Source organism: Acomys minous, assembly GCF_964271855.1.
Source record: "Acomys minous genome assembly, chromosome: 5".
NCBI classification, from domain to species: domain Eukaryota; kingdom Metazoa; phylum Chordata; class Mammalia; order Rodentia; family Muridae; genus Acomys; species Acomys minous.
The window spans coordinates 32,193,939-32,219,985 of NC_140494.1; the positions used below are offsets into that span (position 1 = coordinate 32,193,939).

General features: G+C 43.9%; 1 protein-coding gene across 9 annotated transcripts in view; it reads right to left on the reverse strand.

Annotated features, from left to right (window-relative positions):
* The window catches only part of CDC14B (cell division cycle 14B), a gene marked incomplete at its 5' end in the record, with an annotated part of 84,227 nt that overhangs the window by 28,689 nt on the left and 29,491 nt on the right, over window positions 1-26,047 (reverse strand). For all 9 annotated transcript variants that reach the window (XM_084784068.1, XM_084784072.1, XM_084784071.1 and 6 more), the window contains 4 exons: window positions 2,201-2,263; window positions 3,057-3,123; window positions 6,480-6,556; window positions 23,073-23,165. In XM_084784068.1, coding sequence (XP_084640194.1) covers window positions 2,201-2,263; window positions 3,057-3,123; window positions 6,480-6,556; window positions 23,073-23,165 — 300 coding nt within the window. The remainder of the gene's footprint in view (window positions 1-2,200; window positions 2,264-3,056; window positions 3,124-6,479; window positions 6,557-23,072; window positions 23,166-26,047) is intronic.

Genomic DNA, 26,047 nt, shown 5'->3' on the forward strand with positions numbered 1-26,047 from the left:
TATGATATAATACTTATTACTATATATAATAACATACTAATATATTTAAAAATCAACAGACTTTTAAATAAGAGGTCTTTAGAATTGGCAGCCAAAGCTGGTTATCTGTGGGTCTGGGATGTGAATGCATGGAGCGCTGTCTGAAGAACCTCCTCACACTCAAAATATGGAGTGTGGAGCACCTGTGGACATGGAGCATCCATAAGCTTTACAGCCCACAAAGGGCCTGTACTACAGCATCTCACCCACATGTTTGGAGGAAGGGACCCTAGAATCAAGGATTTTTTGTTTTACTATTTATGCTAAATATTTGTCAATTTGCCTACCTGGATACTTTTTCCTGCCCCATCTTCTTTATTTGATAAGGTAAATCAGGACCAGAACTCCCGGCAGAGCCAGAGAACTCAGCCTGTACACGCGAGTGTGTGTGTGTGTGTGTACATGCGTGCGCACGTGCGCGCGTGTGTGCATAAGCCAGACTTCCTCTCCACCTAACTCTCTGAAACAACTTTTCTCACTGAACCTGAAGCCTTCTATTCAGCTACAGCAGGTGAGCAGTGAGCCCCAGGGACCCTGCTCTGCACCACCCAGTGCTGCCATCACAAGTGCTGACTGCCGCACTGGGCGCGTGGGTCCTGGGGAACCCGAATTCACAGTCTCGTTCTTGCTTTATCTACAATGCAGCCTCTCCAGCTCCGCTCCCGGATTTTAAATTTGCACAATCCAGTAAAATTTCTTTTATTTTAAGTGTTTGTTTTGTTTTAAGATAAGGTGTCACTATGTAGCCTTGGCTGGCCTCAACTTACTGTGTAGACCAGGTTAGCTTCCAATTTGCAGAGATCTATCTGCCTCTGCCTTCTGAGTGCTGGGATTGCAGGTGTTTGTACCATGCCTGGCTATTTGTGCTGAGTTTTAATAACTTGAAACAGAAGTGTCCAGACAACACACATTGGCTGTAACAGCCAAATACACCTCAGCAGTCATTTGACATGGCAACTAATCACCTTACTATGGCCACGCCAAAGACTTCAACCATATATCCCATCAGTGCAGGAAGGCCACCACCACGAAAAGAAGAACTTACACTAAGCACCTGTCCACCCTGGAACCACTGATCAAACTCAGAAACCACCACTAAGAATCAGGAGCGGAGAACCAAGACAAGGGCTAAAGATTTTTTCCTCACGTGCATGTATGTCCATGTATGTTTCTGTGTTGGGTGCATGTGTGTGTGATGATGTGTGGTATAAGCATGTGGAAGCCCAAGGCCAACATTACCTGTCTTCCTTGATTGCTTTGCACTTCATATACTAAGGCAGGATCTCTTAGTTGAACCCAGAGCTGACTGATATAAAGGCCAACATGCCCACCTAGTGCTTTTGTGGGTCTGGGCATTCAAACCCCATTCCTCAACTGAAGGATCTCCTCAGCCACAGAAGAAGAAGAAGAAGAAGAAGAAGAGGAGGAGGAGGAGGAGGAGGAGGAGGAGGAGGAGGAAAAGAAGAGGAAGAAGAAAAGGAAGAGGAAGAAAGAAAGAAAAGAAGAAGAGGAAAAGGAAGAAGAAAGGAGGAGGAGAAAGAGGAAGGAAGGAAGGAAGGAAGGAAGGAAGGAAGGAAGGAAGAAGTGTGTGTATGTGCGTGTGTGCGTGCATGCGTGTGTAAGAAAAGACAGTTCCCTTAGTCTTATAGGTAGGACAAAAGAGTGAGAAGTGTGTGGGCAAACAGTGGAATTCTGATGAGAGCACACATTCCCAGCAGTAAGTTCTGGGTCTAACAGGCAGGCTGTTCCTGCATCTCGATGTCCCCAGCTCACACACCAGAGGAGACACAGACATGAATGAGTTTGACCATGGGAACCATTTTACAAGCATAGACCCATCAAAGCACTATCTGGGCACTTGACACATAAACCTGAAGACCTGAGTTTGAGCCCCAGAACGCATGTAGATGTGAACAGAACTGACTCTGCAAAGATGCCTTCTGACCTCACCAATTCATCAATACATATCATACATAATAGTAATAGTCGTAGTAGTAGTAATAATAATAATAATAATAATAACCACAACAATAATAACAATAATACAAAAAAACAACTACTAACTTAAAACCATTACCTTGTACACTAATAGAGATAATGTTCAGCGACACTTCAGTAAAGTGCAGGGTAGGGAGACTGAAAACAATAAATCAGAATTTACCTCATAGTGTTCATATTCATCAAGGTTAAATGCGCTGAAATTAAAGAAGCCATACAGCATTGCCTGAAATCCAAAAGAAAACTTTTATGAACAAAGGAATAAACAAAATGCCAGTTTCCTGCCCAATTTTCTGTTAAGCACCAGGAGATATCCTAGAAATTATCGCTGTATACATACTGAACTTTTTCAAAGGTTGTGGGGTTTTTTGTTCACCTGTTTGCTGCTGGGCCCCTATGTCACACTCCTAGTCCTGCAACTTTCTGACAAAGCAATTATGACCCACTTGTTTTTATACAAAATGTTCTAACTAAGTAAGTGCTGGTCCAAATTCCCCTGTTGAATTATAAGCCTGGTGCCTGAAGACAGAATTGAGTCTCACAGTTAATAGGACCTCGGACAACGCATATGCGAAGCTGACACTCTGCCACTGATCGATAGTGCCCACCTACAGTTACTGTTATATATACATAAATACAACTTGGAGGAAAAAGTATTCAATTTTTTTTCCTTTTAAATGAGACACACCGAAAGCAAATGCTGTATCTAGAACCACAAGTAACTCTCTTACTTGTCCTTGTTTTTGTGTTGCTGGGAGTACACCCTTGGCCCCTCACATGCTAGGCTAAAGCACTCACCCAACTGAGTGACAACTCCAGCCCGTGTCCTGTCTGTAAGTACCTTTTCCCTCCCATTCATGCATAGAAGCAATCAGAAATTCAGAATAAGCTGTTTATTGGTTTGGGGTCCACTTTAATGTTAAAATGGGAATGGAATGCTTCTGATCTTACAGACCTCTTCTGAAGAAACTCTCACAGACCTGTGAAGAAGAATGCCTCATCGTCTCCAACACACTCACCTTCTTTACTGCGTGGAAACAGTCGAGAAGTGTAATGTAGAAACTGCAGCTTCCATAGGCAGCATCTCTGAAATTCCCAAGTGTTAATCCGTTAATGCTCTACAGCACACTCATCCCAAGACAACGCTGACTAGAATTCAGAAAGCAACGTGCTTTGCTCCAGTGAACTCTCTGTACAGCACAGTCACAAGTATTTGTCCCTACAGTTCTACTAGAACTTTGAATAAATTTAACTGGGCAACTTTTTTTCTACTTCTTAAGAGTCAGAATTCTGATAAAAACCAGAGGAGCAAAAGCATCCAACACCTTTGGTAGAATGACTCCATATCCAAGCAGGAGTACAACCACCTGACAGACAAGACAGCTCTGCTCAAATATTGCATCAGCCCTACGGCGATCAATGGAGAGACAGTGAACTCTCAAACTGCAGCAATGCAACAACTTTGACGTAACTGTTAACAACTAGCATTAATTTTACATGGCAGACAATTCTCCAACCTAGTTAAGTAGTTAACCTAGCTAAAGGCACAGTGATTCAACCTTGCAAAGACTCTGATGCATGGTTTCTTCAAGAACAATGGCTGAAGGCCTGCTCTACTTAAGTCCTGCCTTACACTATCTGAACACACGTGCTTGCTTCATGAACACCTCAACGTCAAGCACTTCCCATCCCTCCCACCTGAGCCAGCAGGAATCATCCTCAATTGGTCTTCTATCTTACTCATTGGGGCAATATCCCTCAACAAACCCAGAGCCCACAAATGTGACTGGCCTCAACAGCCAGCTTGCTCTGGGAATGCACTGTCTCTGCAGAAATTACAGTCAGGCTGCCCTACCTACCCAGCATTTATGTGAGATGTGGAAAATCTAGACTCTGGTCCTCAGGCTTGTGCAGCAAGTGCTGTAACCACTGAGATATCCCCTCAGGATGCATATGAGACGGTTCCAGACACATCAAGTTCAAAAGCAAACAAGCCTGAGTGACAGGAAAAGGTAGCGTAAAAGCAGTCTGTGTGTGTGTGGGGGGGGGGGGTGATAGCCAACTGCATAGTGCAGGAAGGAAATCTTTGGGGTGATAGCCATGTTCTATATCCCAAAATGTGTCAGTCACACACACAACGTGTTGGCTGTACAATTCAGATTAGTGTTGTGAGCTGGGGTGCAGGCTCAGTGGTACAGTGTGTATGCCTGTACAATATCCTCAGTTCAATCTGTAAACACTACACACACATATGTTGTCTTAAAAAAAGCGAAAATCCCAATCATTCCCATTTTACCAGTGAAGACTCGGTAGCCAGCTGCTGGAGTGAAAACCTGCTAGCTCAGAGAGGCAGAGGAAGCACCCAGCTGGCCTTCCTACACAGCTCACATCTCAGATGAAAAAGCCCAGAAAGCTCACTAGTTCAGCCTAACCCAGGAGGAGAAAAAACAAAAACCAAACCAAACCAAACAAACAAAACACACAAATAAAACCAAGACTGTTGGAGATTGTTCTGGGTGTATTCTGATGCTAGTTGCTGGCCTCCCTGATTGGCCACACTTTAATCACCTGTTTACAATAAACAGAAAGTTCTTGGGTTAAAAGTGTGTGTGTTAGGGCTCAACCACAAACAAGAAGCAGGTTTCTACAGTTCATAATCTCAGGGTTCACAATGGGATCAAATATCCTGCAACATGCATATGTATGCAATATTAGTTTGTTAGCAGTGTTTTCTTTCCAAATTGTATTTATAAACTTTAAAAAAGGAAGTGGGGCTACAAACCCTGAGTGAACACTAGGGGGGGCAGGTACTGTGTCTTTTTGGGTTTTCTGTTTTTCTCACTTTCCTTCCTTCTTTTTTCTTCCTTTCACTTTTTTTTTTTCACTTTTGCACATAACTCTTGCAGGCAGGTACTACTATTGTTCCTATTCAGAGTAAGTACCAAGGCTCAGGTTTGTAAGGACACAGCAACAGTCAGTCCTCTCTCTGATAACCAAAGCAAGCCACCACTAACAACCACACGACAGGCACAACGCTGCACGCCTGTAGCCCTAGCATTTGGGAGGTGGAAGCAAAAAGATCAAGGGACAATGCAAACAAAGAGAACAGAGAGACAGACTGGCAGGACTTTGTGAGTTTGAAGCAGTCTGGTCTACAAAGGGAGTGTTCCAGGATAGCGAGAGCTGTAGAGACACCTGTCAAAAAAAGAAAAAAGCAAGAAAGAAAAAAAGAAAAAAGAAAGAAAGAAGAGGGAGAATATCATAGCCTGGGTACAAGATAGACAGACAGACAGACAGACAGACAGACAGACAGACAGACAGACAGACAAAATGAGAAAATGGCAAATTAGGACTGTCCAGGGAGGTTGTAGTGGGAACTGGGCTTGAGGCTGTTTGTGCCAGGTTCTAGCAAGAAGTAAGCCTGTTTACATTGGGTCACAATCGTAAACTGTGAGAATGGCAACAAGAGAGTGACACTATGGAGAGTTCTGGAGAACAAGGCCATCACTACGCTGCCCCAGCACATCTATTATATGCCTGCTGCTCACTGAGATCCCAGGTATGAGAATCGCTTCTAACTGGCAGATGGTTACAGCTGAGAAGACAAGCTGCTTACCTCAGCTCAGTTCCTCCCTCTTCCTGCCCGCCTCAAATCGCGCTAACACTTGGGTGAGTCCGTGAGGTAACAAGGAAGGGGCACTCTGACCCAGCTGTGGCCTTTAACTGCTACATGACCAAAATCTGAACATTGCCCCAACAACGGGAGCCCTGTTTCAAGGAGCAGAGAGGGTTCCTGAGCTACCTGATGGGGAGACTGCCTTCAGTTAGGAAGACAGTCCAGAGTCTGTCTACACGATGCCAATAGCTTTTAAGCATTTTTTTTTCCCTTTAAAATTCTTTCAAGACAATCACACTGTAGACCACTCACAGGGCAGGAGCACTGCCACCTGCCACCTCCACACACGGTGGCCTGACAGGTTTTGTTGCAGGTGGCTCTACATCAGCAGCCACACCCTCAACTTCTGCCGGCTGTGCTCCTGGGAAAAGAGGTCAGTGCAGTCCCAGAAAGCTCCTGCTGCTGAATAGGGACTGAGGAGGGAAGCTCCCTGGGGTAGCAATGGGCACAGTACCACCAGGACTCTCCTCTGCCTACAGCACGGCCTGGTTCTCAGCCAAGAAGGTCCTACTCCAGCCTACCATGTCTAGAGACAGAAGACGAAGTCAGAACAGGGTGGCAAAGCCACTGGTGTCTAGCAAACAGAGAGGCCAGAAGTGACAACACTTCAACGGGGCCACTGTCAAGACTGTCCACAGATCATTCCTTGCTGCCAGGCCTTCATTTTCTCTGTCCCCCTCCACCCCTCCCCACCAAAGAATTTCCACCTAAAGGTTCCTGGTAAGGGTTTGATCAAACACATCTTCTACATCTTCTGTACATTTACCTGAAAGGGATATAGGCTGTATCTCCAAAGATTAATGTTCTATATGCGTCTTCTGGAGTCCTTCCCAAATATATAACCTATATTTGGAAAGAAAAGAAAGGGGCACTTTAGTTCTAAATGTCACAGTTCTGTCACCAAGAAGCCATTTTTACACACGCTCCAGCCAATTGGCAGAGCCAAGTTCTCAGGCTCCCAGAGTCCTGTCAGAGACTTACTTGTCTCAACCTGTCACAGATTCCTCCTTGCCACACGATGCTGAGCACACCAACACTTCAAAAATACCTATGCTAAGAAGTGTAGTATTGTATAAGCATATTTTCCAGATCCAGATGTTTCAGTGGCATGTGTACACGCACGCACGAACGCACGCACGCACTCGAAGCAGTGCTCCTGCTCTGTGAGTGCACAGCAGCCTTACGTACAGTGTGATTGTCTTGAAAGAATTTTTAAAATATATATATGGGGTTGCAGGGCACTGACTGCTCCCAGTTCAAATCTCAGCACTCACATGGCAGCTCACACTGTCTATAACCCAAAATCTGGTACTCTTATATATAGACATCCATGCACGCAAAACACCAATGCATAGAAAATAAAGGTAAAAAAAAATTTAAAATCATAATATATTGTAAAAAAGTATAATGTATATTGTAATATATATATATAGTATATATATTACAGTGCTGTAGATTGAATGCAGTGTCTCATGCATGTTAGCCAGAAGCCTCCCACTGAACCACACTGTTTTCAAAAACAAAGACCTTGATTCCCCCCATTCTTACGTAAGGTCCTGTGCCACTATGGAAGTTTGCTATGGACTCACTACATCTTTTTCCTACCCTCATCCGCTTCTTCTGTCTTCAGAACTAGGGTATGTTTCTGTTTTCCTCTGGTAAAACACATTTCCTTTCCTTTCTTTCTTTCTGTTGAGACAGAGTTCTCATGAGCTCCACAGGTAGCCCTGGCTGGCCCAGAACTTACCATTAAACCTACCTCAGAAAGGCACTACCAGCCCTGGCCAAACCCCTTTCCTTGCCAATTGTGGCTCATGCTACTACGATGCCTTGATTGTGGCCTGCAGTCTCTTCCTCGACAGTTTACACTGCTCTGAGGCCTTGAGCGCTTCATTCACCTGCATCTGAAGCAGCTGTTGCTATTCTCCCAAGCCACCATCTGCCCCTGCTGTCTGCAGGTGTTCCCTACTCCCACGCAGGAACCAGGGACCCACATGCATTGGATTAGACACATATGAAGACCAACACTAAACTCAATTCCAAAGCTTATTTACAGAAAATATATTTTAGATTACAATAATAGAAATCAAATCCAGATTAGAAGTGTAGCTTGGCAGCAGAGCAAAGGCTGAGCAACACACAAGGCACTGATTCGATTCCCAGAGCCAAGACATAGCATGAAGGGGGGAAAAAAACTTACTAAGTTACTTATAAGCTAAGCTTTGGTTTAGTTTGGTTTGAGTTTCTGAGACAGGGTTTCTCTGGGTAGCCCTGGCTGTCCTGGAATTTGCTCTGTAGACCAGGCTGTCCTGGAACTCAGAGATCCCATTTCTGCCTCTTCAGTTTTAGGATGAAGTGTCTTATCTCTGTTGTTTAATACTAGGTGTGGAAGCTGTTTTCATGGCTGGACACTTTCTGAAGCTTGAGCCTTAATTCCCGGTTCAAGCATAAACTGTCTATTGTGTAGAACCCAGTGTGGTGGATCTCTAAATTCAAGGCCAGTCTGGACTATGGAGTATGTTTCTTGACAGCCACAGCTACACAGAGAAAACATGTCCCAAAATAAGGATTAAGCCAGCCGTGGTAGAGCACGCCTTTAATCCCAGCACTTGGGAGGCAGAGGCTGGCAGATCACTGTGAGTTCCAGGCCAGCCTGGTCTACAAAGTGAGTCCAGGATGGCTAAGATAACATAGAGAAACCCTGTCTCGAAAAAAACAAAACAAAAACAAACAAACAAACAAAAAACAAGGATTAAAAGACCACATCTGGGGAAAGAGTTCCTGGAAGAAGGGACTACGATGCAAGCACAAGAACTCCAAGGCTCCACAGAGTAACCCTGTCTCACTCCAGCCATGTCAGATCCCCAGGGTCCAAGTAAGGGTGACGGTGGTGGTGGTGCAGCTCTCAGACCACAGTGCTGTGGTGCAGAAGATAGGCAATGACTGGAGAGCAGTGGTAAGGCGGATGCGCCTCAGGCTCAGTGAGAAGCCCTTCCTCAAAAACTGAGGTGGAAAATAACTGAGCAAGACGCACATGTCTACCTCTCATCTCTGCGTGTGTGTGCGCACGCGCGCACACACACACACACACACACACACACACACACACACACACACAGGAGGGGGTGGGGACAAATTAATAAATCTAGCAGCATCTTTTGAACATAAAGCTAGATCTTAGAACTAATGACAAAAAGATTTTACATCTTCCAGAAGTCATTCATTTTTGTTTCAACAGGTATAAATGAACTGTTTTCCCAATGTCTGAACTGTTTCTTCCCAGAATTTTATTCCACTTACTCTCAGAAGACCACTAACTACAGCTGTGGTGGCTAATCTTCACCATCATTGTGGCTGGGTTTGGAATCATGTAGAAGGCACTCATGGGCATGTTGACTAACCTAGGAAAAGGCAACTTTTGTCTTTCAAATGGACAATTATCATCTTTTCAGGGAACAAGAGGGTGATGATCATAGCTACTGTTTCATTGCAACTGTTTTCTGTTTGTTTGTTTGTTTTTTATGTGCATTGTTGTTTTGCCTGCATGTATGTCTGTGTGAGGGTGTCAGATCTTGGAGTTACAGACAGTTGTGAGCTGCCATGTGGGTGCTGGGGATTGAACCTGGGTCCCTGGAAGAGCAGTCAGTGCTCTTACCCACTGAGCCATCTCTCCAGTCCCCTGCAACTATTTCTTATTTATTCCCTTTGTTTGTTCTGTTTATTTATTTAGAGATAAGGATTCACCCTGTCACCCTGTGGCTGTCCTCAGAGATCATCCTGCCTCTCCTGCCTCACTTTTATTAGTGATCAAATCAGACATCATGCTATAAAACTCCTGATTGCATGAGACACTAAAGACAAGAGATCTCCTGATGGTTACAAAAGTTATAATAAACACAACTGTCAAGAGAAAAAACAAACAAACAAACAAACCTCTAAGACATTGTATTCCTTAATGAATCACCTGAACACATATGTAAAACAAAAGTCCCTGCAAGTCAATAGGGTGAAAGAGCGGGACTTGCTGTGTAGCCATGTACACATGTGCATATAATTCAAACAAGTCAAAGAAAATCCAGAGAAGCCTCTCTCAGAATCTTTCTGGCTTTCCTAGACCATCTTCTCTATACAAAACTAAGAGTTTTTCCTTAAACATCAATTTAAGGCAATTCTTATTCCACAAGACTGTAGCTTCTTGGTTTCTTTAAATATCAAAATGATAATGTTCTGATTTTCTTCTAAACTTCAAAACAAAATAGCCTTTAATCCGTTAATAACTGTGGGTTAGTCTCAGGATGCAAGTTCAATTCAAAGAACAGAACAACATAGCATTTTTTCCTATGGGGGGTGGGGGGAATTCCAGATTCCCAAAGAAAGTGTATTTTAAATCTGTTTGAGGAATGATTATACAAAAGTAGTTAAGAGTTAAGCAGATCGCCTTTAATCCCAGCACTCGGGAGGCAGAGGCAGGCGGATTGCTGTAAGTTCGAGGCCAGCCTGGTCTACAAAGTGAGTCCAAGACAGCCAAAGCTACACAGAGAAACCCTGTCTTGAAAAATCAAAAAGGTGTTAAGCAGATAAGCTGAAAGAAACCTGAAGATTTAATCTAAACCTCTGTACATAGCTGTTAAATATTTGTTAGCAGGCTGGAGAGATGGTTCCGTGGTTAAACTTGCAGAAGACCTGGGTTTGGTTCCCAGTTGGTAGCTAACAACCATCTACAACTCTAAGTTAAGGGGATCTGACATCCTCTTATGGCCTCCACGACACTGCATGCATTGGTGTATATAATTACATACAGGCAAGCACTTATACACATAAAATCAAAATAACCATTTTTTGAAAACTGCTAACATCTTCCATCTTTGCTTCATACGTCCTCATCTTTCCAATCAGAAGACCTCCCCACACAGAGCTACTTTCCTGCTCTTAGGAGGAACCCTACTACATGATTTCTGTATGAACACAAGTGCTCAGCTTAGCAAACTCTAAATCAACACAACATCATAATCTATCTATCAATGCTGGTTATTTGGACACAAGAAATGCCTTGGCAAATTCCTTCCGGATATTTATACAGAAGCCATATTCTGTAGAATGCCCGCTCGGATGTCATGCTGTTTTGATTATTACCAAAAGAAAGATTAGGCATCATGACAGCCAGATTCCAAGACAGTCCCAAAGAATCTTGGCGCCTTGTATTTCCACCTTCAACCTGCCCTCTCTTACAATGTATGCACTTACAGAAATGACAAGAGTGCAGGGCTGGAGAGGTGGCTCAGTGGTTAGGAGCACCAGCTGCTCTTTCTTACAGAGGGCCTTTTTTACTCCCAGAGGTTTTATTCCCAACATATACAGGGTGGCTCACAATGGTCTGTAACTCCAGTTCCAGGGGATCCGACCCCAGCTTCTAGCCTCCAAGGGCACTACACACATGTGATGCCTCAGCATACTTGCAAACAAACACCCATACACGTAAACAAATCAATATAAATGTTTTAAAAAGGAGGGAGGAGGGGCTGGAGAGATGGATCAGCGGTTAAAAGCACTGACTGCTCTTCCAGAGGTCATGAGTTCAATTCCCAGAAACCACATGGTGGCTCACAACCATCTATTGTTTTTAAATTATCTGTATTATCAGTACTTCAGTATGTCCGGGTAGCAATCAATGAAGACACTGACACTTGTGATATTTTAAAATAGCCTTACGTAACCTGGGGCAGGGCAGACATTAATTCTCTAAACTACTTCCCATAGTGGGGCAGGTATGGGATACCATACCATACCATCTGCTTCTAATATTTTCTATCAAGCTATGTCCCATCCATAATCCTATATACTTGCTAATGTTCTTCATCTGGGCCAAATCTCCATCCACGCCGACCATGTGCATCTCCTCCATCTAACCCATGGTGGCCTTCTTCCTCCTAGGGACCCTCTTCTTCCTCGTGGAGTTTTTTGTTTGTTTGTTTGTTTTTGTTTTTTTTTCCTTCCCAGTATTCCCCCTACCACCTCCTCTCCTCTTCTCTCTCTCCTCCCTCTCTCTCTCTCCCTCTCTCTCTCTCTCTCTCTCTCTCTCTCCCCCATCCTTCCCTCCCTCCCTCCCTCCCTCCCTCCCTCCCTCTCCCTCTCTCAGCCTGGGTACCTTAGCCACACCTCTATCTCCTCTGCCCTGCCCCGGTGTGATAGCTTTTTATGATTTTGCATCAAAATACATCAGAACATCCCCCAACAACCATCTATGATGTGATCTGATGCCCTCTTCTGGACTGCAGGTATACATGCAGGCAGAACATTGTATACATAAAAATAAATAAATATCTTTTAAAAACAGGGTCGAGGGGCGATAAAAGAACTGGCAGAGTGGGACTTTTGGGATGAGGTCATAGAGAATGTGTCTCTGCCTTGCTTTCCTGAGACCCCCTCATGCTGAGTAAAGCAAACTATCATGTAGGGGGCAAACCTCACCAGATCACACAGTGAAGCGTGCCCCTTGTCAAAGTTCAACAGCGACTTGCCAGGACATGAGTGAGCCAGCTCTGGAGACGATCCAGAGAACTGAAGACCAGGAAATTGGGGACCTGACCCACCCAAGAGAAGCAACTCCCAACTCCAAACTAAGAACACAGAGGAATACTCAGTGGGGTGGACTCCAGTGGAGAGAGTGCTTGCCCAGCAGGCACAAAGCCCCGGCTTCTGTCTCTAGCACCACATAGAAAAGGACAAATTCAAGACCAGCCTGGGCTCCACAAGACCCCTTATCAAAACAAACAGAACCAGATCATTACTGACTTAGGTAGCAAAGTTTATACAGTAACACACCCAGCAGTAAGGAAATAAACAAAACCACCACAAAATTACATGACCACTGCCGAGATGTGATGAGACCAATAGTAATTTCTGTGCAGCAACAAAGGTCCCAAAAAAATTAAGTGCTTGGAGAAAGGTATTTGCCACAAAGCCTGACACTCTTGACTTTGATCCCTAGTATTCACAAGGCGGAGAGAATCCAATCCCAAAAGTTGTTGTCTAACGTCCTTATACACACAAATCTATACATGAAATATACATAACAATAAAGAATTGGTGGCACATGCCTTTAATCCCAGCACTCAGGAGGTAGAGGCAGGAGGATCACTGAGTTCGAGGCCAGCCTGGTCTACAAAGCGACTCCAGGACAGCCAAGGCTACAACAGAGAGACTCTGTCTCAAAACAAACAAACAAACAAATAAAAACCAATAAAGAATTGCAGGAAATACCTAAGACAGTAGGAATTCTTAAGGTCCTTGTACAATGACCTTTTTAACTCAATGAAACCATAGCCAGTTAACAATGGTGTGTGTTGAGTGAGGTCTTTAATCCACTTGGACTTGAGTTTTATGCATAGTGACAAATATGGGTCTAGTTGCATTTTTCTATATGTAGACATCCAGTTAGATCAGCATCATTTGTTGAAGATGCTATTGTTTTTCCATTGAATAGATTTAGCTTCTTTGTCAAATATCAAGTGATCAAATATGTGTGGATTCATTTCTGGGTCTTCAATTCAATTCCATTAATCCACCAGCCTATTGCTGTGCTAGTACCATGCTGTTTTAATTACTGTTGCTCAACATAAAACCAGAGACATTAAATCGGTTAGAGGAAAAAGTGGGGAAGAGCCTGGAACACATTGGCACAGGGGACAAGTTCCTGAACAGAACACCAACAGCCCAGGCCTTAAGGTCAACAATTAACAAATGGGACTTCATGAGGCTGAGAAGCTTCTGTAAGGCAGGAGACACTGTCAACAGAACAAAGCAACAGCTTATGGAGTGGGAAAAGATCTTCACCAACCCTACATCTGACAAAGGTCTAATATCCAAAATATATAAAGAACTCAAGAAATTAAACACTACCAAACCAAATAACCCAATTAAGAAATGGGGCTCAGAACTAAACAGAGAATTCTCAACAGAGGAATTTCGAATGGCTGAGAAACACTTAAAGAAATGCTCAACGTCATTAGTCAGCAGAGAAATGCAAATCAAAACGACTCTGAGATTCCATCTTACACCCATCAGAATGACTAAGATCAAAAATTCAAGTGACACCACATGCTGACGAGGATGTGAAGAAAGAGGAACACTCCTTCATTGCTGGTGGGAATGCAAACTGGTACAACCACTATGGAAATCTATCTGGCACTTTCTCAGAAAAATGGGAATAGGGCTTCCTCAAGACCCAGCTGTTCCACTCATTAGAATATACCCAGAAAATGCTCCACCACACAACACGGACATATGCTCAACCATGTTCATAGTGGCCTTATTCATAATAGCCAGAACATGGAAACAGTCTAAATGTCCCTCAGTAGAAGAATGGATAAAGAAACTGTGGTACATTTACACTATGGAATACTACTCAGCTATTAAAAACAAGGAATTCTCGAAATTTATGGACAAATGGATTGAACTAGAAACGATTATAATGAGTGAGTTCACCCAGAAGCAGAAAGAGTCAAATGGTATATACTCACTTATATCTGGACACTAGCCCAAGGGGCATGTTCCATGAAAGTCTGCACCTACCAGGAAAGTGGGACAGAGGGGAGGACATCCTATTGGGACTTAAGGTGAGAGAAGCATGGGAGAATAGGGAAATAGAAGGATCTAGAGGGTCCTAGAAACCTACAAGAAGAACATTATGACACGTGGATCTGGATCCTGGGGTCCTGCTCAAACTATGGCACTAGCCAAGGACAATATAGGCAGTAAACTTCGAACCCCTACCCAGATCTAGCCGATGGACAGGACATTCTCCACTGTTGAGTAGAGAGTGGGGTCTGACTTTCATGGGAACTCTGGTGCCCCATTTTTGACCACATCCCCTTGATTGGGAGGCCTGGTGGCCCTCAGAGGAAGGACAGCAGGTTGCCAAGAAGAGACTTGATACCCTATGAGCTTACACAGTGGGAGTTCTCCCTCAGTCACAGTCATAGGGGAGGGGAGTAGGGGGGAAAGCGGGAGGGAGGGAGGAATGGGAGGATACAAGGGATGGGATAACAATTTAGATGTAATATGAATAAATTAATAAAATATTTTAAACAAAAGAATGGTGTGTGTGTGTGTGTGTGTGTGTGTGTGTGAGAGAGAGAGAGAGAGAGAGAGAGAGAGAGAGAGAGAGAGAGACAGGCAGGCAGGCAGACAGACAGACAGAGACAAAGAGACAGAGACAGAGAGAGACAGAGACTCTGTGGCCCTACCTACTTTAAGTTGAGGCAGGAAATGTAAGGCCAAGAGCACTAAACCAGCCTGAGTGGCATGATGAGACTCTTGTCTCTGGTACAGACAAACAAAACACAGGGGTCCCTTCTAAACCACCTCACTGCATCCTTTACATCTTTGATTACAGGTTCTGGGTCCTGTGAGAACCTGTGACCCTGGAATACTGGGAGGCGGCCCTAAGTGACAGAATGACTTGGTGGGCTAGACAAAGTGTCCCTACTCCGTCAAACATGGTTTTAATTCTGACAGGCCTGGCCTCCAGCAGCGGAAAACCAACTAAGCACAGGCTTCTCGCTGCTGCTCTCATACACACTCTGAGCTTCATCTGCACACTTAAAGAAGCTCTGGTAATGTGTCAAAACCAAACATCATACCACTGTGCCGGAGGTAACAACAACAAAAGGCATTTGGACTCCCAACAACAAACAGCCACAGGAGAAACCAATAAACTGTTTGCAAATACTCTTTATGCAGAAACTGTCACAATGTTTGCAGCCTTTAAAAGCTCCTGTAACTATTTTCACATGTCAGCCAGATGACACAGTCCTTCCTGTGCCAAGAATTTGACTGAAATTAAAACAAAACTATCTCCAAATTACGACATTATGTGCACAAAATCAATACAAGTTCATACTCTGCTGCTAAAAGGTAGGCAAAACACACACAACCCACAGATCTACGTAAATACTAGCAACAACACAAATTCACAGTTGTTTTTCTTATGTGTGTGCACACGTGGAAGCTGGAAGAACCTCAGTGTTACCGTCAGGAAGGTAGTCCACCTTCACTGAGACACTGACTCGCATTGTCCTGAAGCTCAGTTAGGCTAGAGATGCCATCAGTGACCCTCTGTCTCCAGGCCTCCACCCAGCACTTGGGTTTCAAGTGCCTACCGCCACGCCCAGCATTTTTATATGGGTTCTGGGTACCAGACTCAGATCCCCAAGTACCTCAGCAACTGAGCCCAGCACCCAGCTCACTTTTTAAAAATTGATCAGATTTTAGTGGGGTATGGTGGCACCAGCCTGTTACCTTAGTACTCGGGGAAGCTGAGGCAGGAGGATTGAGAGTCTGAAACCAACGTGAGCTACAAAGCTCTGCCCTACTTTAAAATAAAATAAAACCACCAGCTGAACTTACACGTCAATAGCTTTAACTCTGTAAACTACTTTTACTTACATATGTACTTATACTGTAGCTGTCCTTAGTTTACGTATAGGAACGTTTAAGTCCAGATTATCAAATGCTTCATTACCAGCTGCTGTAGTATCACACGCCTTTAGTCCCAGCACGCAGGAGATAGAGGCAGGCAGACCCCTGCGAGTTCGAGGCCAGCCCGATCTACAACATCAGTTCTAAGACATCTAGGGCTGTTGTTACACAGAGAAACCCTGCCTCCAAAAACCAAACCCAAACAAATATGCCTCTTTGTCAATGCCAGTTAATAAAAATGAGTGAGCTGGCCTTGGGTAGAAGTCCTGCACATTGTTAGAATTTAAAAAACAAAACAACAAAAACCAAAGCAAAACTCTTGATTCTTTCTCCCTTTTTTCTGACAGTTTCTTACGTGTGTGTGTGTGTGTGTATATATATATATATATTTTTTTTTTTTTTAAATCATTTTGGCTTCACTGTTGTTTTTGAGGCAGGATCTCACTATGTCAGTCTGACTTGCTATGTAGACCAGGATGGCCTCAAACTAAAAAAGATCCACCCGCCCCGGGTGCTGTAATTAAAGGCATGTGCCACCATGCCCAGCCTGGTTTGGTTTTGTTTTTTAAAGAAAGAACTCCATTGTTTTTTGTTCACTGTTTGTTTTTTAACATACTGTCTCATGTGGCCCAGGCTGAAATGAACTCCTGATCCTCCTGCCTCCAACTTCAAGTGTTAAGGATTGTAAGTACGTACATCACACCAGGTTTGTTCAGTGTTAGGAATCAAGCCCAAGGCCTGCTGCAAGTCAGGCAAGCGCTCGCCAACTGAGCCACATCCCCAGCCCCGTAATCTCAATTTTAAAACACGGGGTGGAGGGCTACAAACATTTAAAAACACCCTGAGTTACATAACCCTTGCAGTCTATCCTTCTCCAAAGGAGGCATTAGCTGTTCTTCTGGGATCTCCCTGCTTGCTGCTGACAGAAGGTCACTGCTCTGCCCTTATTTATAGACAAGAAACCATCTTGCCTAAAACCAGGACTGAAATGAAGATAAAAGCAAATCTGCAGATAAGCAGATCTGCAAACAAAAAAAAAAATCACACATGGTCAAAGGGTCAAAGTTAATACCACTCAGTCAACATCCCAGGAGCCACAGTGTCTGGGCGCTTACTGGAGAGGACCAGAAATAAGCCTCATGAGCTGGGAGCAGCAACTGCTGTAGGTATGGCTCCTGCCTGTGGGCCTGGCTGTTCTCTCTGCCTTTCCTAAGATCCAGGAGAGTGTTCACAGAGCCTGTGGCCATCCAACCTGGCTTTACTCTGTGGTCCCCACTGCCCTGCCAGCTGAATGCAATCTGACCCTAAGCCTCCTCCGGATACCTGTCTTAGCCTCCCACTGGGTCCAGTTCCTTTGCCCTGGAGCCACCTTAACTCAAAGTGCAAACAGTGATAGCCCTTAAAAAGTGGACCAGAGGTCCAGAAGTTCACCATTAAATAAAGTCCCAAAGTTCTCAGCCTGACGGCTAAGGCAATCTCAGACTGTGGTATTCTACACAGAGACTGGGGAGCTAGTGTATTCTCAGAGACTAATTAGGACCATATTTTTCCATATGAATGCTTATAAGGCAAGCCATTCTAAGGTCTGTAAGAACTGCTTTAAAAACCATAGTGATATGTATTTACAAGGGAACCTACAAGTTACCACAGTTAGTCCCTCCAGAGTACCAACTAACCACGGAGGACAGTGGGTCTGCAGGCTGCATGGTAAATAGCCTGCTGTACGGTAAATAGCCTGCTGTATGTGTCCTGGAGTCTACACTTGGAGACTTTGTGTTTATTTTTTACAGAGAAAAATCCTAGAAGTCTTGCCTCAGAAGTGTGCGTAACCTAAGGTAGAGAAGCCTGCAGGAAAGCTTTAACAGGAGGATGTAACCACAGATGATAACCAGTGAGACAGAGCAGTACAGTTTTTAATGTGAAAAGCGGATTGCAAGACAACAAGATAGGTCAGTGGGCAAAGGAGCTTGCCTCCAAGGCCCCAGGAGATGGAAGGTGGCGGACAGCTTCTAGGAGTTGCCCTGACTTCAAACATGTACCACGGTATGCACAAGCACATAAATACACAAATAAGACGCATACATGTAGCTCAGTGGTAGAGCACCAACCTGGCACATATTGAATCCTAGGTTCAACCCCAAGTTAAAAGAAAACAAAACAAAACGTGGAGGCTGGAAAGATGGCTTGGTGGTTAATAAAGCTTGCTGCTCTTCCAAAGGACCCAAGTTCAAGTCCCGGCACCCACATTAGGCATACTCCAATCCCAGGAAATCTGACCCCCTCTATTGGCCTCTGAAGGTACTAGGTATACACATGGAGTACATACGTACCTGCAGTCAAACACCCACATACAAAATATTTATTTGGGGCTGGAGAGATAGTTCAGAGGTTAAGAGCACTGACTGTTCTTCCAAAGGTCCTGAGTTCAATTCCCAGCACTGACATGGTGGCTCACAACCATCTGTAATGTGATCTGATGCCCTCTTCTGGCCTGCAAGTGTACATGCAGCCAGAGCACTATATACATAATAATAAATAAATAATAAATCTTTTTAAAAGAAAACCAAACCAAACAAACTATTTATTTGTACAAATACCAAATGCAGTGGCCAAAGAGTCTTGGATAGTCAAGGTTTTTTAAAAAAAGATAACTAAATAAATAAATAGATGGAAGTATTGCTGTGTATAAATGTGTGCATATGTAAATGTTTATATGTATGTGTGTGCATGTGACTGCAGTTTGCAATTTGTGATATGTATGCAAGTATATGCCTGTGTTTGCTGATATGTGTGTACATAGATGCAAATGTGTGTTATATCCTCGTGAGTGGGTGGGTAGATACCTATCTACATATATACGCAGAGACCAGAGGAAGACATTAGGCACCTTCCTTTACTGCTCCCTAACTTCCCGCCTTGAGACAAGGTCTTTCACTGAAATGGATGCTCATGTGTCTCCACTCAATGCTAGGGCTACAGGCATGGACAGCTGTGCTAACCTGTTTTACACTGGTGCTGAAGACGTGATGCCACGCACAATAGGCACTTTTACCCACTCCAACCATCTCCCCGGCATTCTTTGCTGTTTCTGTTGGTTGTTGGGTTTGTTTTTTGTTTCTTTTTTCCTCCCTGCAATGTAGGGGATGGAGCTCAGAGCCCCTCACATACTAGGCAAGCCTTTGATCTACCACTGAGCTCAAAAATTCTTTCCGTACTTTTGGTTTGTTTCAACATTACTGCTCAAGCTTTACTACCTCCAAACTTCAACAACTCCAAAAAAAAGTTATCAAGACTTCAGTTCATAGGGGTTAGCACTCATCTCTGGAAGACTTGAACCAGAGAAGTGAATGCTCACCCAGGTGTTTTTATCTTTTGGAGTGTCTCTATCACATGTCAAAACTCTTTCCTGCTATTAATACCTTTCTTTTACTGGAAGCCTTTCTCCTGCTTCCCCACCAAGCATTAGAACCACTCCAAAGCTCCCCCATTAGCCCACCCAGCATGGCCTGAAAGTCACCTGTCACAGCCACACTCTCTAATACTCCCACAAACTCCCTTCCATGGGCAGAGTAATAACCTTGGAGAATATCCATATCTATCCAGCTTTCCTGATATCTTAGTTACGGTTTCTACTGCTGTGACAAAAACACCATGACTGGGGCTGGACAGGTGGCTCAGAGGTTAAGAGCACTGACTGCTCTTCCAGAGGTCCTGAGTTCAATTCCCAACAACCACATGGTGGCTCACAACCATCTATAATGTGATCTGATGCCCTCTTCTGGCCCGCAGGTATACATGGAGGCACAATAAATAAATCTTTTTTAAAATTGTTTTTAAGCTAAATAAAACCCCACCATGACCAATAAGCAACTTGGGGAGAAAGGGGTAGGTTTGGCTTACATTTTCACAGCACTGTTCATCCTTGACCTCAAACAGAGCAAGAATCTGGAGGCAGGAAGTGATGCAGAGACCATGGAGCGGTGGCTGGGCTTGCTTTATGCGGCTTGCTCAGCCTGCTTTCTCACAGAACTCAGGACTACCAGCCCAAGGATGGTACCACCCACCATGGGCTGAGCCCTTCCCCATGATCACAAACTGAAAAAATACGTTCCAGCTGGATCTCACGGAAGCATTTCCTCAACTGAGGCTCCTTCCTCTCTGATGATACTAGCTTGTGTCAGGCTGACAAGCAAAACCAGCCAGTACACCTGACAAATTCTTAACCATGGAACCAGCATTGATATATGTGCACGAGCAAGCCTCTCAGAGTACGTCTAAATCCAGATGTATTAACTATGAAAACACAAAAGCAAAGCTAAGCTTCTGTGTGCCCAAATTCAACCATTAGCTGAGCCAAAGGTGCATCAGGATGGGATGTCTATAAATTTAAGAAGTTATCTTCCACGTTCGCTGCTGCCATAGGCTAGGGGTACGCCTTGATGGTACGACGCCTCATTAGATGCTGAAGGCCCTGAGTTCCTTCCCACAGAACCACCAAATAAAAAAATAAAACATAAAAAGAGCAAGATCGAGCAGGGCAGCGGTAGTAAAGCCTTTAATCTCAGCACTTGAGAAGCAAAGGTAGGCATATCTATCTCTGTGAGTTCAAGGCCAGTCTGGTCTACAAAGGGAGTCTAGGACAGCCAAGGTTATTACACAGAGAAACCCAGTCTTGGAAAATAAAAATAAAAATAAAACCACAGCAAGAACAACTGGGATTAAAGGTGTGTGCCACCACAATTGGCTGCAAATTCTTTACAACAGAGTTTTAATTATTTTTTAAAAATTTTTTATTTGCTTTTAATTTGTCCACTTTACATCCTCACTGTAGCCCCCTCCCTGTAGAGTTTTAATTATTAAGAGAGAAAGCGGCAGAGGATCTCTGTGAGTTTGAATCTGGTTTATAAAGAATTCCAGGGCAGATGGGACTACAGAGGGAGACACTTGTTAGGTCTCTTGAGCTAGAGTTAAAGGCAGTTAGTTGTGAGCTACCATCATGGATTCTGGGATTCAAACTCAGGTCCTCTGCAAGAGCAGCAAGCTCTCCGGCCTTTCTTTTGCTTTCTCCTTTTGCTTCAGGACTTGCTGCCAACACAAGAAACACCAAGAGACTGAAACAACTCAGATGAAGAAGCCAGGCTTAAAGAGACACAAACCTGGAGAGGAATGTTGATTCAGAACGTGGCTGCTCTGGCAAGGGATCGCACCCAAAGATCTTCTAGGTCTGTGTGATCTGGCTGGAACACAGACATGTCTTTGATCCAGGAGGCAGAGGAAAACAGATCTGAGTTCAAGGCCAGCCTGGTATAGAGAAGTATCAAGTAAAGAAATGCATAGGTCTAGCCGTGGTGATACATACTTTAATCCCAAATGAAGGTAAAGTTAGTTTGTAGAAGGAAGCACCCATGTTTGAAAGTGATGTCTAATTGAGTGGCAGAAAAGATGATGAATCAGAGAAGATTTCACAGAATAGGATATGCCCAACTCTCATGAGAGAGGAAAGGGCAGCTACTTAAGAGGCAGTTTCTCAGAGAGAGGGAAGAAGCCAGAAGATTAGAGCAGACAGCTGGGTTAGTCTGAGACCAAGCAGAGTAATTCCAGGCCAAGAGAGAAGCCACATGAAATAAGTCAGCTGGGAGAAGAGTTTGAGCCACAACAGCTGAGCTGAGCCAGCCAGCCCAGAGCTCAGGAAGAACAAGGAAGGGTGAGCTCATTAAGCAGTAAGTCTCAGAGGCTGAAAACATTCTAGGCCTAGATTAGATTGTATGGAGGCTAGAAGCTTCCAGGACTAGGCCTAGGTTAGCAGAAGGAGGCAGTTAGCCTCTCAGACAACAATTGAGTCAGGAGAATAAAAGTTACTTTTATATAATCCACCTGCATCTCACACCTTCTTTGATGAATCACTACTTTTCTGAGCACAACCAGGAAAAGACAACAATCAAAAAGGCCTAAGCAGCTGGTAACAAAACACCCTGAACATATAAAATAATCAGATTTCAAGGTGCAACTTCAACTAGTTCCACCAATTTTTTTGACCCAATCTTTGTAAAATGCAGATCACCAAACTACGTAACAGGAGAGAATTGTAAGGGGGTGTGAGGTGGTATAAGGCTTGGTTTGGGGATGCTGCCCAGCATAAAGAGAGACCTAGCATTTGAAAGAGCCTAGGGCCAAAGTCACAAATGTAAGCAGTCAAACCAGGAGTGATGGCTCAGTGGTTGGAGCTCTTGCTGCCTTGCTGCACAATTATGAGAACTGGGGTTCAGATCCTGGCACTCACAGAAATGTAACAGCTGTGTGTGTGTGTGTGTGTGTGTGTGTGTGTGTGTGTGTGTGTGTATACACCCCCATGTGCACACGACTACTCACACATGTTCATACACTTAGAGGGAACAGGGGTATCTAGAGAGATGTTCAGTGTGTAAAGCTGCCTCCACCACCAAGCTGGACAACCTGAAACCCTCGAGGTAGAAAGCGAACCACGAAACCAATCTACACTGGGCCTGACCCCAGCAAAATCACTTTATAATTCTCTAAACAGATCGTGGAATTAATAAAAGCTGCTTTGGGAAGCATTATTCACTAATCTTAAAGACTAAAAGATATCAACTTTTTCATAGCAATCAGTCAAAAAGCTCTAATTAAAAAATCTTTTTAGTCCTAGGTTCGCAGTAAAACCAAGTAGAGACTCACACATGCTCCAAGGCAACATGAGCAAAGTGTTGCTGAGGTGAACGACTTTCAGAAAGCAAACAAACACATCCCCTCTGGAAACCAACCAAGACAGCGCCTTAGGAAAGAGAGGCTGCACCACGCCAACCCTGCCTTACAAAGCAGCACAGCTGTGCAGAGACAGACCTTCAGAGTCAGTGACACTTACCATATAGCATCCGACAAGGAAGGCGGCATTTGCTTGTTTTCTCTGATCAGTGCCGGTAAAATGGATAATTTTCTTCCTCAGCATTGTAATGGACTGCATCAAGACAAACTATTGTTAGTATTTTCTTGGCCACTGCAAGTTTTCTAAAATTTTGCTTTTGACAAATTCTCTATCTCACACTACATAAGCAATCTAGATATTAAAACCTCTAAAAAGAAGAACACTGATGCCCTGAAACCCCAGATGCCTTCCCATGACATACTGTGACATCAAAATTACTTTAAACTAAAAAGAGAAACGGAAGTGTGAACAGACAGATACCTGAAGACAGGCCAATCTTCAGGTCATTTCGGAAAGCTATGAGTAGAGCCAAGAATTATTTTTTTTAAAGATTTCTTTATTTATTATGCTTACAGAGTTCTGCCTGCATGTACACCTGCATGCCAGAAGAGGCACCAGATCTCATTATAGATGGTTGTGAGCCACCATGTGGTTGCTGGGACTTGAACTCAGCACCTTTGGAAGAGCATCCAGTGCTCTTAACCTCTGAGCTATCTCTCCAGCCCCAAGCCAAGAACTTTTAATTTTAAGAACAAAAACTTATGAATCCAGAGTCTGTGGGGACTAAAGTTCTCACTGGAGTCCACTGTCACTCAACAGTGCCATGTTTTTCTAGGAGATATAAGATCATGGCATTATCCACAACTAGTGACACTGGAAACTGTATAAATGTCTCAATGTGAAAAGTCAACAATAAACCATGGCTTCCTATAACAGGAGATGTAAGAAAGTGGAAAAGTTGCCTTTAGATTCCCCATTTGCTTGAGATAGACTCTCATTATTTGCCCTGGCTATCCTGAACTCATTTAGGTAGACTAGGCTAGCCTTGAAGTCCCGATGACCCACCAGCCTCTGCCTCCTAAATCCCAGGATTAAAGGCATTTACCATCAAGCTTGGTCTATTGGCTTTCTAAAAAAAATATCTAATCCTGGGCTGGGGAGATGGTTTGGTGACTAAGAGCATTTGCTGCCTTGAAGAAGGCCTGGGTTTGATTCCCAGCACCAACACTGCAGCTCACATCTGTCTGTAACTCCTATTTCAGGGATCAGATGTACTCTGACATCTGTGGGCACTGCACATACATGGTATAAAGACATAAATGCATGAACATACATAGTCCTAAAGCCACTAGTTAGAAGAATATACAATAAAATCAATCCATGAGACAGCAGCTGAGAGGCCTCTTTTTATTTTTTTAAGATTTATTTATTTAATGAATGAATGCACTATCTGCATGTACGTCTGTATGCTAGAAGAGGGCAGCAGATCACATTACAGATGGCTCTGAGCCACCGTGTAACCACAGGACAGGAACTGAACTCTGGACCTGTGGAAGGGCAGCCAGTGTTCTTAACTGCTGAGCCATCTCTCCAGTCCCGAAAGGACTCTTCTTAATTTATGAAAATCTGTGTATAATTCTCTACGTATGTTATAGTTCAACAGGAAGTTAAAAAGAAAAGGAAGCTGTCATCACCCAGCAGGGCCCCAGTGGTTCTACACTAATGTAAATGAAATGCATCAAGTAAGCCTGGAACAGACTACGCTCAGTATATGTGAAAGCACTACTAATCTCACTATCCCATGCTTGCTGGAATGTTCTGGTGTCTCTACCATCAATTAGTTTCCATTAGTGTTTTATATGGATCAAGAGACCAAAACTGATTAAAAACAAAAACAAAACCTAGCTAGCCACTGGCAGCACAGGCCCCTTTTCACCAGAGTACTCTGAATCTCAGGAGCTAAGCGGGCAGTGAGGCTTCAGGCGGGTTGGTGCTCAACACCTCGTCCCTGCCTCCAGCAAATCACTAGACAGGAATGTGCTCATTTCAGGTGGATGCAAAGAATAAAAGTCTCCAACAGGCTGGAAGTGAAGGTGCATGCACAGGTGCACGTATGTGAAGACTCACTCTTTCAAAACTAAAGCACAGGAACAGTAATTGGGAGGGGAGGGGATTATGCAGCCTCTTGGCCCCGTGGCAACAAAGGGCTGCCACTGACAAGTGGGAAAGAGTAGGGAAACCCAAAGACAGAAGGCCATGGATGTTGACTTTGCTATTTAACAGGGCCTGGGAAGAAGTCCACACTTGTGCATGATGAGTAGTGAATAGAGGCGATGCTCAGGAGGGAAAAAAACATCTCTCTTCCCCATAAACTTATGATGGTGTTAAGCAAAAATAAATGGTAGTTAATCCATTGATAATTTTTTCTTTGGTTTTAATTCCTGTTAACAAATTCAGTATTTTCTACTTGACAGCTTATAGTAACAAATTATTTTGTAAAAATTGATACATGGTCTCGCTATGTAGTCCTGGCTGGCCTGGAACTCACTACGTAGATCAGGCTGGTCACAAACTCAGAGATCCACCTGCGTCTGCCTCCAGTGCTGAGATCAAAGGCACACACCATCATGCACCCCCAGGTATTCCTTAAATGTCTGATCGGTAATTCTAATTTTTTAAATGAAGGCATAGGATATGTGTTCAATCAGAAGAATACACTGTGGGTCCTCAGTGACACACTGCTGATCTTGGGTTCTCCTACTCCCATAGGCGTAAAGGGTCCAAGTTGAAAAGTAACCTGTGCAGCATTATGTGGGTTTCCAGCTCAGAGAGAGGAGAGTCTGCTTTTTCTTGTCCATTCATCAGCTGCCTTGGAAAGGGAGGCAGGAAGGACGGCCAAAGCAAGGGAAGATTTTCCTTGTCTGGCTTCAGTTCCAAGGAGGTCAGGTAAGATGGGATGGAGCTAAGCAACTGCCTCTCACTTTGACTTAATATTTGCAACCCAAACTAGAATCAAAGAACTCAAATATAACCCATTCCATTAAATGTAGAAAACACAAGTTACATGCATTGGTGTATCCGTGAGGGGATTCAGGCACTTGTAGGCCCGTCTGGGTTGCACAGTAAGTGTGTCT